General features: G+C 40.1%; 1 protein-coding gene across 1 annotated transcript in view; it reads right to left on the bottom strand.

The window, feature by feature from the left end:
* Positions 1-1,178: 1,178 nt before the first annotated feature.
* Positions 1,179-12,695, bottom strand: part of LOC104545663 (latrophilin-2-like) — a gene marked incomplete at its 3' end in the record, with an annotated part of 114,924 nt that continues 103,407 nt past the window's right edge. Inside the window, 3 exon segments of the mRNA XM_010190851.1 lie at positions 1,179-1,347; positions 3,225-3,316; positions 12,142-12,208. Of these exon segments, the coding sequence (XP_010189153.1) occupies positions 1,179-1,347; positions 3,225-3,316; positions 12,142-12,208 (328 nt within the window).

Genomic DNA, 12,695 nt, shown 5'->3' with positions numbered 1-12,695 from the left:
TAAAACTGGTAGAAATATTTAGAATCTAAATATTCCAAATTGAGTATTTCCAAATGCAGGATGTATTGCATTTCATGTTAAGTTTTTCTGGGTGGGATTTTTTGACGTTTACCCTTTCTCTCAACTCGTTACTTCCCTTTGCCACACTGTGTAACACAGGCTATGATCTCTTTTCTTTTGTCCTTCACTAAAGCAGTTCCAAGGCATCCTTGGAAGTTGTCTTCACCCTTGGGCTGGGGAGAAGGAGGGGTGAAGGGAACCCAAAGAGAATCCCACCAGGCTGCTCCCTGCACCTCCTTCTCTCCCATTTGCTCCTTTCCCATGCACACTTTCCCTCTCCCCAGCAAATCTGCTCCTTCTGGACCCCTCTGCTCCTATCAGGTGAAGCGGAGCAGAACTAATTTAGCACATCCCTCACTGCAAGGGAAGGCTCCTGCCAGGGAATTCCAGTTTTTCCAGTTAAGAGCAGGAAGTTGTTAGATTGCTGGGGGAGGCAAACCGTTGGGAAAAAAGTAGTCATGCTGGCACCTTTGGAAAACTCCCCATCAGCAGCTGTCTAGTGTTAATGACTACTTTGTTCTAAGGTGTGTCAAAGTTCATAATAAAATTAAGTTTTAGATCTCACTTTATTTTGTAATGAGTGAGCACTTACAGTACAATCCCTGCCTATCACCTGTAGCGTTATGTGGCAGCTTAATGGGATCTCAGGAGAGGTCCTTTACCTTGATCTGAGAAAGAGAGTGACTTTCCAGGCTGAGATGCTGATATTGGAAATGATCCTTTGTTTGCAGTGCTGCAGTGGAGGCAGGATTTGTTTCAAGTGCACATAAAGTGCTTTTTCGCTGTTAGTCCACACTAATACGTTCCACATTACCAGTGTTAAACAGCACATTTTCTAGAATCATGTTCTTCCCAAGCCTCAAAACTTTTTGAGCCCAGGTTGGAAATGTTGCATCCGTTTTAAACCCACCCAGGCCACTGAACAGTGACTGTTCATGACTCCACATGACTCCCACAAGCACACACAGCAAGAACTGCTTTTGAATCCTAATCCCCTCCTCAAACTACTTCAAAATACCCCAGTTCTTGACATTGCTTTTTTTCCTCTATGTTTTAAGAAATATATGTGGTATTTTTAAGGAGTAAGGGAACACACATCTGTGTTTTCAGTAACTTACTTTCTTTTGAAGGGCACAATGAAAGATGAAAATAAACATTCCTTGGAAAGCATTAAATACTGTGAAGAGATAGGTCATCACAACGGTCCCCTCATTGATGAACAGCAGGCCAAATGACCACGTTAGGCCAAGGAGACACAGGAGAGCAAACGCACCCAGGACCCAGGATCTGTAAAAGAAAATTAATTTTAGTAACATTACTTATGAGAACGCATGTCGCCAAATCCAATATTAACATTTCAGTTCCTGCAGTTGACTTTTACTAGGTTCATATTCAAATGCAAAAATTCCTTGGGTTTAACCTTTTCTCTATTAAAGAAAGAACAATTCCATTTGGTACTCTTAGTCTCCAGTGAAAACAGCAAGAGTAGATATGACCTTTTTCTTTCTCAAGAACTGGATAGGATGTCAAAACTACTTTGAAATGCAGAAGTATAGCGCAAGCCCTGGCTACTCCACTGCTTTATCTGCTTTTACAAAAGAGATTGGTAAGTCTGGCTCAGCCACTAATCACACCATGGATTTTAAACAGTGGTGCTGCCATATGACACCAAATAATGTCACGCAAATGCGCAAAGGTTAAACAGCAGATTAAAAGCCTAGAGCCCAAATCTTTAATGCTTCAATAAACTCGGCTAAACTGAAGCTAGATGATCTAACTTCCGCATGAAGAAACCCTGCTGAAATGTGACAAAAGTATGGATACTGCTCTACAGCATAGTCTAAAAAAAGATTCCATCATGAATAGGTTAAGGAAAAGGAATTGTAGAGAACGGCACAGAATGAAAGGGAAAGGGAATTTAGTCAGTGAATTCCACATCTAACTAATGATCTTACTTGATAAATGGCTTATTATCTTCATAGCTAGAAAGCATTATAAGCAGAAAAGAGAAACAAAATTATTAGACAGAATTGAAACAGAAATTAATAAGAGCATTTTTAAATCTCTACAAAAATTAGTCAAAATTAGGAAATTCAAAACGCAGAGGCAAGCAATTTAAAATTATAAAGGCATATAATAGTAAAAAATTCTTTAGCAAATCAGGTATCTCAAAACTAGTTAATTAAAATTAAGGGAAATCCACAATATTGACCGAGTTTGTAAAGTTAAAAATCATGCTAGAAATTTGTTAATGTAGGGTTCTATCTTACCCAGGTAAGTCCGTATTATAGTAGCCATCACAAACACGGTAATTACTGGTGTGGATGAGAAGACAGAAAGAGGAAAAGGAAGAAAAGAGAGAGATGCTAAAGATTAGCTCTCTCTCTCATCATGCAACATGCAATGAAGCTGATACTGACCTATCTAGAACATCTAGTTCAAAATGTTAGCCTTACTGAATCTCCCTTTGCCATTTTCAACATTTAAAGCACATCTGTAAGACCCTTTCACATCCAACCCTCAGCGTTAGAAAGCTGCACCATCCCTTCAGTGTTGACAGCAAAAACCTTCAGTACAACGTAAAGCTCTACACGATACAGTAAAAAATTACCTAAAGAAGCAAGAGCTGCCAAAGCCTTGTTAATTATATAAAACTTACACTGCTCTGCAAAAGGGATACTGCAGTACAGCACCAAGATAAACATTTGTTAAATTAGCATGAAAACAGCAGATAATCTTCAAGTTAACAATAATAATAGAGTCAATTCTCTTGGGAGAACAGGATTACGAGTAGAAACTGCTCAGAATCCCTAAATCAAAAAGTCATTTAACAAAACAAACTTAATATAATCATATCAGCCATGCAAACAGGAACATCATTTTTGAACTGCATTTTAAATGCAAATGAAATTACTACAGAGCTGTGGCATTTCCGTGAAACGGTTTCTTGGCACTAGTTCCAGGCTGAAATTATCTAATTGTGACCGGTGTTTGTGACATTACAGCAACAATGTGACGAAAGCAGGACTGGCTCTGTTTGCTTCTAATTGACATCTGCAGTTGCTGGGAGACAATGGCATGTGCTCCTAATGGAGAGCAGCTTTCAATCAGTTCAGCAATCAGAAAATAATCATAGTTCTCATACTTGAACACAAAGCACTTACTTAATGTTTTCCAACCTGCTAGAGTCTGGTTTCAAAGTGTTTGAGTGCTTCACCATTTTGCACAATGTGATCACCAGGAAGATAAGATTCAGCTGTCAAAACAGATAAGAATGAAATTAAACTACTTCAAGTAATAGGTTGAATAGTGATGATGTTACAGACTAAACAAAAGCCCTGTAGTTTATTTTCAAATACGTAGTGAAACTGGGTAGCTACATCAGACAGTCTGTAAAAGGTGACTGCAAACATGGATCGGGGGGGGGATAAATGTTAGAAGTCCTTGTTTCACTTGATGTTCCAAATTCACCACACCATCATGAACCACCATGTTCAACATTTGCCATCACCAGTCTAGCTCTATCTTGCAGCACGTTGTGCTTGGCCCCTCTTCACCTTTGCCTGTCACCTCTGGTCCTGCTCCCCATTGCACAGACTTCCTCAGGACTGCGCTCACCCCTTTACTGTGCTTTACTGTTGTTGTTTTATCACCCCATCCTGCTTCTGGAGTGGTTTTTGCCTTTGTTGGCATCTCCCTTTCTTTTTTTTTAGTTTCCCTTTTCTTTTCACAAATCTCACTGGGGTCCTGAAAACAGCTTAAATGTAACTGGGGAAAAAGAAACAGAAACACAAAAATGTAGCAAATGCATCAAACTTAACAGTGCCATAGACATTTACGCTGGTGCTGCACCTTCCTATTGCCCTCTTTCACTTTGTAGTCCAGAGTCTGTCGAAGCGAGACTGCATGCCACTTGAAGGAAAGGACTATGCTGGCTTATTCTTGTTGTGTCATTCATACAGATAACACCGGGAAAGATACCGAAGGCAATTTTATGGTTTTCCTATTGTGAAACAGAATCACAGATATCAAAGATACTACGTGCCTTTCTCCTATCAATTTCAAAGCATGTGAAGAGCACAGGTACGCCAAATACAAGGATGCTTGCAGAATATGGGTTGAAAAGTGGTATACAGTTGAGCAGCTACTACGTGCTGTCCTATATCATGCAAACAACTAAAATAAAATCCTATGTTTGAAGACAGTAAGAGCCATGTCCTTTCTGGGAGAAGGCATACATCCTGATCTACCAGTACAATGGTCCACAAGAAATGGCTGAACCAATAGCTAAGAGAAGATGGGAGAATATGCTTGTGCACCATTTAACGCATATATTAGATAGATTACAACGCCATTCTTATTACAATCTTCCATATATATAGTATCATAGAATCCTAGAATGGTTTGGGTTGGAAAGGACCTTAAAGATCCCCCAGCCCACCCCCCTGCCATGGGCCGGGACACCTCCCACCAGACCAGGTTGTTCCAAGTCTCGTCCAACCTGGCCTTGAACACTGCCAGGGATGGGGCACCCATGGGTGATGTCTCATCACCCTCACAGTCAAGAATTTCTTCCTAATATCCAGTCTAAATCTGCCCTCTTCCAGTTTGAAACCAATACCCCTCATCCTATCACTACACACTCTTGTAAACAGTCCCTCTCCAGCTTTCTTGTAAGCCCCCTTCAGGAACTGGAAGGCAGCAATAACGTCCAGGGGGGACCTCTCTCAGCCAGTCCTCACAGGGAAGGTGCTCCAGCCCCTGATCATCTTTGTGGCGTCCTCTGGACCCGCTCCAACAGCTCAATGTCCTTCTTCTGTTGGGGGCTCCAGAACTGGACGCAGTGCTCCAGGTGGGGTCTCATGAGAGCAGAGTAGAGGGGCAGAATCACCTCCCTCGATATCCTGGCCACACTTCTTGTGGTGCAGCCCAGGATATGGGTGGTTTTTTGGGCTGCAAACACACGTTGTTGGCTCCTGTTGAGCTTCTCATCAACCAACACCTTCAAGTCCTTCTCAGCACTGCTCTCAATCCATTCTCCACTCAACCTGTATTTGTGCTTGGGATTGCTGGTTACTGATAGAGAATGATTAAGCCCAGTTTCTCATTTTGGGGTGCCTTTGGTTTGAGACAGCATCAATATCTTCACATTTTTTGTAACACTGAGGATGCCAGTTCATAGAATATGTGTTCCTACAGCTGTGCCACAATGGTCAGAAATGCCACTCAAATCCTAATAAAGAGCAGGTCTTAACAATACAGAAAATATTTTGAAGGCTCTGATCAGAGCCTGTTGATAAAGACATGAATTGTAGAAATAATTCCTACTGCTAAGGGCAATCACGTTATCACTGCTGCTGCTGTCTCCAAATCAGGATGGATGGTATGAACTGTAACGCAGCTCTCAACACCAGAACAGTGTTTGGCAGCTTCTGACCTCATCGGTCCCGATTCAAAGTAAAACATTCTTACAATTGTACCTTGAGATTAATACAAAAAGTGTATGTGATACAAATAAAAAAATAAGCTTTTATAATTTCTTTCTGACTCTGCTTCAAGACCTGACAGACAGAACTTGACCTTTAAGTGGAGGCATGTACATGGTGTAGGTTAAGCATGATTCTCAATGCTGCAAAATGTAACAGAAGTGTCAATATCTCATGACCCTGCTGATTACCTTTTATGATTCTTACAGGTAATGACTAACGAGTTTGAGAAACACTTGACTGTATCGTTGTGATAATTTTGTTCCTCTTATCTCCGTTTCCACTGTACAGCACAAGTTCCTTGGGTAAGAAAACAAGCTGCTTCTCTCTCTGGCCTTTGCGCCACACAGGGGATGGGGGCTCTGCAGATGACCTGACCCTCAGTCCCATGCCTCTGCAGGCAGATTTTCTTCTCCTGGATTGGAAAAGGTTTCTTGTACGTTTTGGTAGCTGACATAAAATGAACTTCTCCAGCCCGCTTAAAAAAATGTAACTTCAATTTACTTTTTGTGAAAACAAACAGATTAAGAGCTAAGAGACATACCCCATGCCAATCCTAACATGTAAATCAACTTTGGCTGCAACCCATGCAACTGAGAGTGCACAATCCAGTTCAGAACAGTATTTACAGCACAGCTGGAAGCTAATCCTTGCCTAAGTAGCTACCCTGGAGTATCCTGTATTGTACTAGCAACATCGTTCTTGGATCAAAAACTCATAGACATGGCTTAGCCCATAAATGACTGCCTTATGAAATGAGAGGTTTTTATCCTTTGATTCTTTGTATGACTGAAGTGCTGGTTTGACATATGAAAACAAAAGCTTGTATTTACATACCGAGGTTCCTTCGGTGACATGCAAGCAGACACAGCCCTACCCCAGAGCCCCAGCCAAGCTCCGGCATATTAAGCAGGTTTTATGCAGATACCTAGCTCTGTCTGTATACATGTCCTTGCTGGAGTAGGGAATAACTGCACATAGCAGTTTCTTAATAGACCCGTTAATTCTAATTTAGGTACAGAACCCCCAAGGCAGCCCACAGAAACAGTAATGCTGTCTCACGGTAGCTGAAAAAGTCCTTCCAAGAAAGGAGAAAAAAAAGCAAAATATTGTACTTTGAAGACAAAGTAACTATGACAACAGAGCATATGATACTTGTTTCTCCATCACTGTGAATTATTGCATAGTTTTCAGTTTCAGCAGTCAAAAGACCATGGTTTGCCACTTTTCAAAACATGCTGGCAACTCTGTTACACACAGTACCATTATCAAAAGCCTGTTCTGCCCATTTACAAATACTGTAACCAAACCTTTCTGTAGATTCACTTTTGGCTCCCTTACTGCTCTTCATCTAGAAACTGATTGTTTAGGAGGAACTCATGAGGTGAAGACTTTTGGGCATCCTGCCATTTTATTAAAGAAGATGCTAAGCAGTAAGAGAAGGGAACTTGGAAAATAACTGCTTTTAGAAGAACGGCTGAATTACTTGTCTTGGTGAGAAATACACGGGGGGAGAAGGAAACACAGTGCTTTTGCATTCATTTGCACTAACTGTGTATAAGGAAAGCTTTTTCAGCCCTGAGCAACCTGGTCTCAGCTCAGAGCTGAGCTTCTTTTGGAGCAGGAGGTTTGATCACAAATCCCTTCCAACCTGAATTGTTTCATGACACTGTGAGGACTGAACCGTTACTGATCTAAACAAATGAATCATCAAATAGTTTGGGTTGGAAGGGACCTCAAAGCCCCCCCAGTCCAACCCCTGCCATGGGCAGGGACACCTCCACCAGCCCAGGCTGCTCCAAGCCCCGTCCAACCTGGCCTTGAACACTGCCAGGGAAGGGGAACCCACAGCTTCCCTGGGCAACCTGGGCCAGTGTCTCAGCACCTTCATAGTGAAGAATTTCCTCCTAATATCTACTCGCAATCTACCCTCTTCCAGTTTAAAGCCATTCCCCCTTGTTCTATGTGTAGATGTTTTCCAAGCTGGACAATTGGTCTGAGTAGGACATCTTTCTTTAAGAATGCTCACCACAAACAAGCAGTACTCTGGGGTCCCATAAAGACCCACATGAATGACATGATGGGCTTTTGAAAGCTAACTTGTAAGGGAAAAAATGGGCCTCTGACAATGGCAGCTTTCCCATCACTTCAGAGAACATAAAGGGCCAGTGACTGGCTGGGTCTGATCCTGACAACTGGGCTGCATCCCTCCCAGATGAACCCAAATCTGCACCTGAACAGTGCAACAAACAATAACAAACAATAAAAAATATAAATATGCTGTATAAACACACACACAGCCACACTGTATTCATCTCAAAAAGTTCTGAACTTATGCCCTTGATAAAGTCAGTAAAATCTCTTTCATGCTGCACTTCTGAAAATCAGATCAACCCTCTTCAGAAAGCTAAAAATAAGAATTTAGAAGTCTGGACAGGCATCAAGTTCATATTTGAAGATTCTGCTGTGATACCGAGAGTGACAAATCACACAGCTACAGTAGGTGGAGCTATAATGTGAGAGCTCTTAAAGCATTAGCTGATAAGAAAACAACTTGGATTGGTAGTATTTCATTAATGCTAGGTTTCATTAATATACTGGTTTTTTGCTGTAATTTCTAAAATGCATTATCCACTATAAGAGACAGGATATTGGATTACACAGAGAACAAGCTTAATCTATACTCTGATTTTAGAAATGTATGAAAAGTAAAAAAAAATAATTAGAGCACCTTTAAAAATACCAGTGGCTACTTATCCCTTAATACGACAAGGGTAATTGGATAGAACGTAGCGAAAGAAAGACAATTAGATAGATACTGAAAAATAAAAACTAACTATTTCAATATCCAAAAATCTGAAAACTATTCATGGCAATAACCAAATGCAGCATCATGGAAGATCACGCCAACACATGGAGGGCCATTTCTGGTCTGGAAATCAGAAGGCATGGGACACGAAAAATGGTACAGGTAGGAATTTTAACTGTCTGGCACCTGAAACCTATGTAATTTTGAGAGAGGGAGTGTCTTCAAATCACATTAACTTTTTTAAAAGGTGGATGCAGTAACCTGCACAGAAGACTGATGGTTTGGAATTAGTTGCAGGTACAATGAATTAGTGCCAAATAAAGCGACATTTTGCAATAATGATAACAACCTGCAAGCAACAGATAAATACCATTTATCAAATGTCTACTATAGAAAGACTTACAGTTATTATTTATATACATAAGTCCATTTGCATTTGCAGAGCTAGATTATATGTGCATCTCTATGTATACATCCACTGACTTCAATGAAGTAATGCCTCAACCTGAGTGAAAAAAAGAAACTTATCTTTCCTATGTTAATGAAACAGGACATCCCAGGAATTTGTAGTTAAACAGCCTTGGTTAGCCTGGTATATTGGCTCCATCTGCGAGAAGCAAACTCCAGTGGTTTTGGCTGAATTCAAGTCAAACCAACATCACCCATCCGCAGACATGAATGAATGTGGGTCTACATGGAAGTCAAAATACTCTGGCTTTCCTGACCACAGATTACACTGTTTGTTTTATAGCCATCAACCTGCTCAATTGGATCACGTCTGCCTGTGCTTAGCAGCTTAAAATTCATTCCACACAGCCTGCAGTGCTGACATGGATATGATAAGACAGAAGAACAGAAACACCACTCTGAAGTAACCCAGCTGAACTGCACATGTTCTGACCCTTTTTGAACTCCCCAGAGCTTTTGTTACCTGGCAAATGCAGCTCTAAAACTGCTCTTGTATCTCCAGATCTTTGCTCTTAGCCATGCAGAAGCCTATTTCTCTCTGGGACTGGCAGTGAGAGAGGTGCTCTCTGAAGAAGGCTTCTAAATGAGTGTGCACGTTGAACTCTTCCTGAACTGAATTAATTATTAAAGATGCAGATGGAGCTGTCCAAATGATAAGAACAGCTCCTGACGTATCATGATCCAAACTTTCATTAAATCATTTCAGGCATACTAATGGTTTCCCACCGCTCATTACTTACATGCTCTTTTCTCATAGATATAATAACCCTGGTGCCCAAAGGCATGGCAGGCTATGGAAACAGTGGAGTTGAAAGTTCCTCAGAAGATGTACTGAGGAACCTCATGCTTCTCCCCTATAGTTCCCATCCTCATTTTGTGCAAACCTGTATACAGATACAAGTTCAACTGCTCATGAACCGAGAGAAAAAATTGTAAATTCAAGTAGTAAGCAATATTGTCCAAAAGGAGTTCATGTGCACTGACAGTACTATCACACTGAGAATAACAAAAGTGGAACGATTAACATGTTAAAAAGCTTACCAAGGTGAAATTCTCACATGCTACTGATACTAAGTGGGTTACACTACAAATACGGCTCTTCTTTGGTTACGCTGCACATGACATATTATTTTTCAGCCATTACACTCCTCACACTTCTTCCTCCAGTCTCTCATGCTTTCTCAGTCGGGACGATTAGAGGGCAAAGCAATTGCTAGAGAAGAATTACTCCCAGGAACTGTGCTGTGATTGCTACCTGCTGTTTCATATTTTTGAAGTTGGGAATACTGCTCCCAAAGGCCTTTTGCGTCTCAGCCTAAATGATTTGCTGGAGGATAATAATGTCACGGCCAGTAAATAATAGTGAACTATGTCTGTACATGGTCAATATGATTAAATGTCCTTCACCTCTATTCTCACTCTGACCTGGTTATGAGGAAGTGAAAAAGCCGCCAGCAATGCCCAAAGCTTCCCACGTGAAATGTTATTTTAAAGCAAGAGAGAGAAATAGAGGTGACTTAGCAAAATACTCCCAGTAACAATAAAATAAAAAGCCAGATCCAAAAAGCAAAATTATCACCACACAATCAGACCTGAGGTAACTGAACTATTGTGGCATGTAACTTAGAACAATTTTCTAGTACTGATTACAACTGCAAGAAACAACTTTGCTTTGAAAAATACTGTCTATCATATTGAAAATACTAAGCATATCTTTCATTTGCAATTGTGAGTTTAATTAAAAAAGAATCTCTATCATCCTGAGACTGCATTTAATTTAAATGCATTTAGAATAAACTCTGTGCAATTATTATGGTTTATATTTAGATCTCACAAACACTGTAATTTTTCTACTTCAAATTCAGGTGTTTTGGCATCTACACCTATTTGAAAATCTGGCAATGAACTCAAACAACTTCTACACTGCACAACTGGTGATATAAACAATCTCAAATATACATAAGCTTATTGCAATACCAAAGATACCAGGAAAGAATAAAGTGCCTATAAAAGACTGGCCGGGTACATTTTTTATAGAAAGTTCCATAACCAAAGTATCGGTTTATTTTTCCACGGAGAAGTAATGTCAACTATAAGCTACAAAAAGTGTTGAATTAGTTTGTCGGCGTACAGATCTATAAGAGTCAGAGATCCCAAAATGATGCCTGATGTGCTTCAGGCTGAAAAAATCATAATGACAAAATACAATTCTTGAATTTGGAAATTCAAGAAAACTTCTGTTAAGATTTCACAACTCTGCTACTGTATAAAGGCAGGAGAACAGGTAACTATTTAGACTTTCAAAAGCATGAAAACAAAGTAATTCATCCTTCCAAACTACCAGCAGTTACGAGAAAAGCTCTCTATGTCCACAGGCTATGTCCCCAGCACCAGCCTTCTAGAGTATTTCCCAAGCGTAACCAGGCTTTAAAAATACTGAACTAGCAGAGAAAAACAAGGAAGCTTGCATTCACTTTCCTTCCAAATTCCTATGTTGTGCAGCGTTGGTATTGTTAGTCTGCAATAAGAGGGAGGTGGCTTCTCCCTGGGCTGACAGATGACTACGCGCTTCTTACCTGAAAGCGCTCGGAGAACGGAAAATTGATGTATGGACACAACACACAATCTTAAATGGACAAGAGGGCACAGAGCTGGGGGTGTGCAGATGGGTGTGCATACAATGACTGTACTCAACTGGCTGCAAGAATGTGTATGTGCTTTCTACCGGTTACAAAATATTCTATTATTTATAGTAAAAACAGATGAACTTGCATGTCTGACGTTACATGTAGCATAAATACACACAGAAGTAGTCATGGAAAAATATGCATATGCAAACACACATAAAAATACTGTGTAATGTAATGAAATACAAGATTTATTTAATTATCCAATGTATTAGAACACCCTTTTGTGATCACTACGTTGGCTAATTAGCAGTTAAATTCTGGAATGTGTACAGTAGAGACTCAGTTGAAAGCAATAATAATGGTTCCTTTAAAAAAAAACAACAACCCTGTGTTTAGTACTTCATTGATTTTTCATATGACTACACATGTCAATACAACCTTCAGAGTTCAAGCCATTAGGAAAAAATGGCTTTGCTGAAGTGCCGCCACAGCTCTGACAATTAATCATTCGGTCAGCACTCTTTAAAGATTTCTAAACATTTATATAACCATTGGTCACACTACGAATTGTTTATAAGCATTTTCATGAGATGTCTTGTGAATAAGGATGGTATTGACTGATGCTATGCAATCTTTTTAACTTTGCTGTGAGGCAACCTAAAAGGAAAGGGAAAAGCAAAGTTCTTACCAGAATAATAAAGGTAACGGGTCCAATGAAACTCCAGATAAAATAGTTATCTACATGGAGCCAGCAACTATCATGGAAGAAAACAGAATGAGAAGTGAACAATTGCATTAGCACCTCAGTCCAATACATGAAAAGTGCAAAAATACTTCCTAAGCTAGCACTTTGTCAGTAAACGATGGTCAGCATTGCACGGTACCACTTACTCCATGGACGATTTTTCCTAACCTGAAACTCTTCTGATGAGTCTTGTTTAGTGACACTACTGAACTTGAAAAGACATCATCAGGAATAGCTAACATGTAAGAAGAAACAAAGCCAGGCAAAAGGGCTGGTGACAGGTGCTATGGACTAATGAACCTAACATCAGTAAGTATTTTTCACAGGTTTTCCATGCAGTCTTCAAAATCTGCTTTTAAACTTTATATCCCACGCAAAGTGCTTACTGCTGAGGAATACAAGACAGAAAATGTTCCGTTGCCATGTTTTGCTGAAAAACAATATCGCACAAACAAAATGCCCCAACTGGGAGTTGAACAGCAGAGGAATACTACATG

The sequence above is a fragment of the Mesitornis unicolor genome, unplaced genomic scaffold, assembly GCF_000695765.1.
Source record: "Mesitornis unicolor isolate BGI_N332 unplaced genomic scaffold, ASM69576v1 scaffold8408, whole genome shotgun sequence".
In the NCBI taxonomy this organism is placed as follows: Eukaryota; Metazoa; Chordata; class Aves; order Mesitornithiformes; family Mesitornithidae; genus Mesitornis; species Mesitornis unicolor.
Note: the sequence above shows the minus strand (reverse complement) of the source record. Positions and strands in the feature narration are given on the sequence as shown.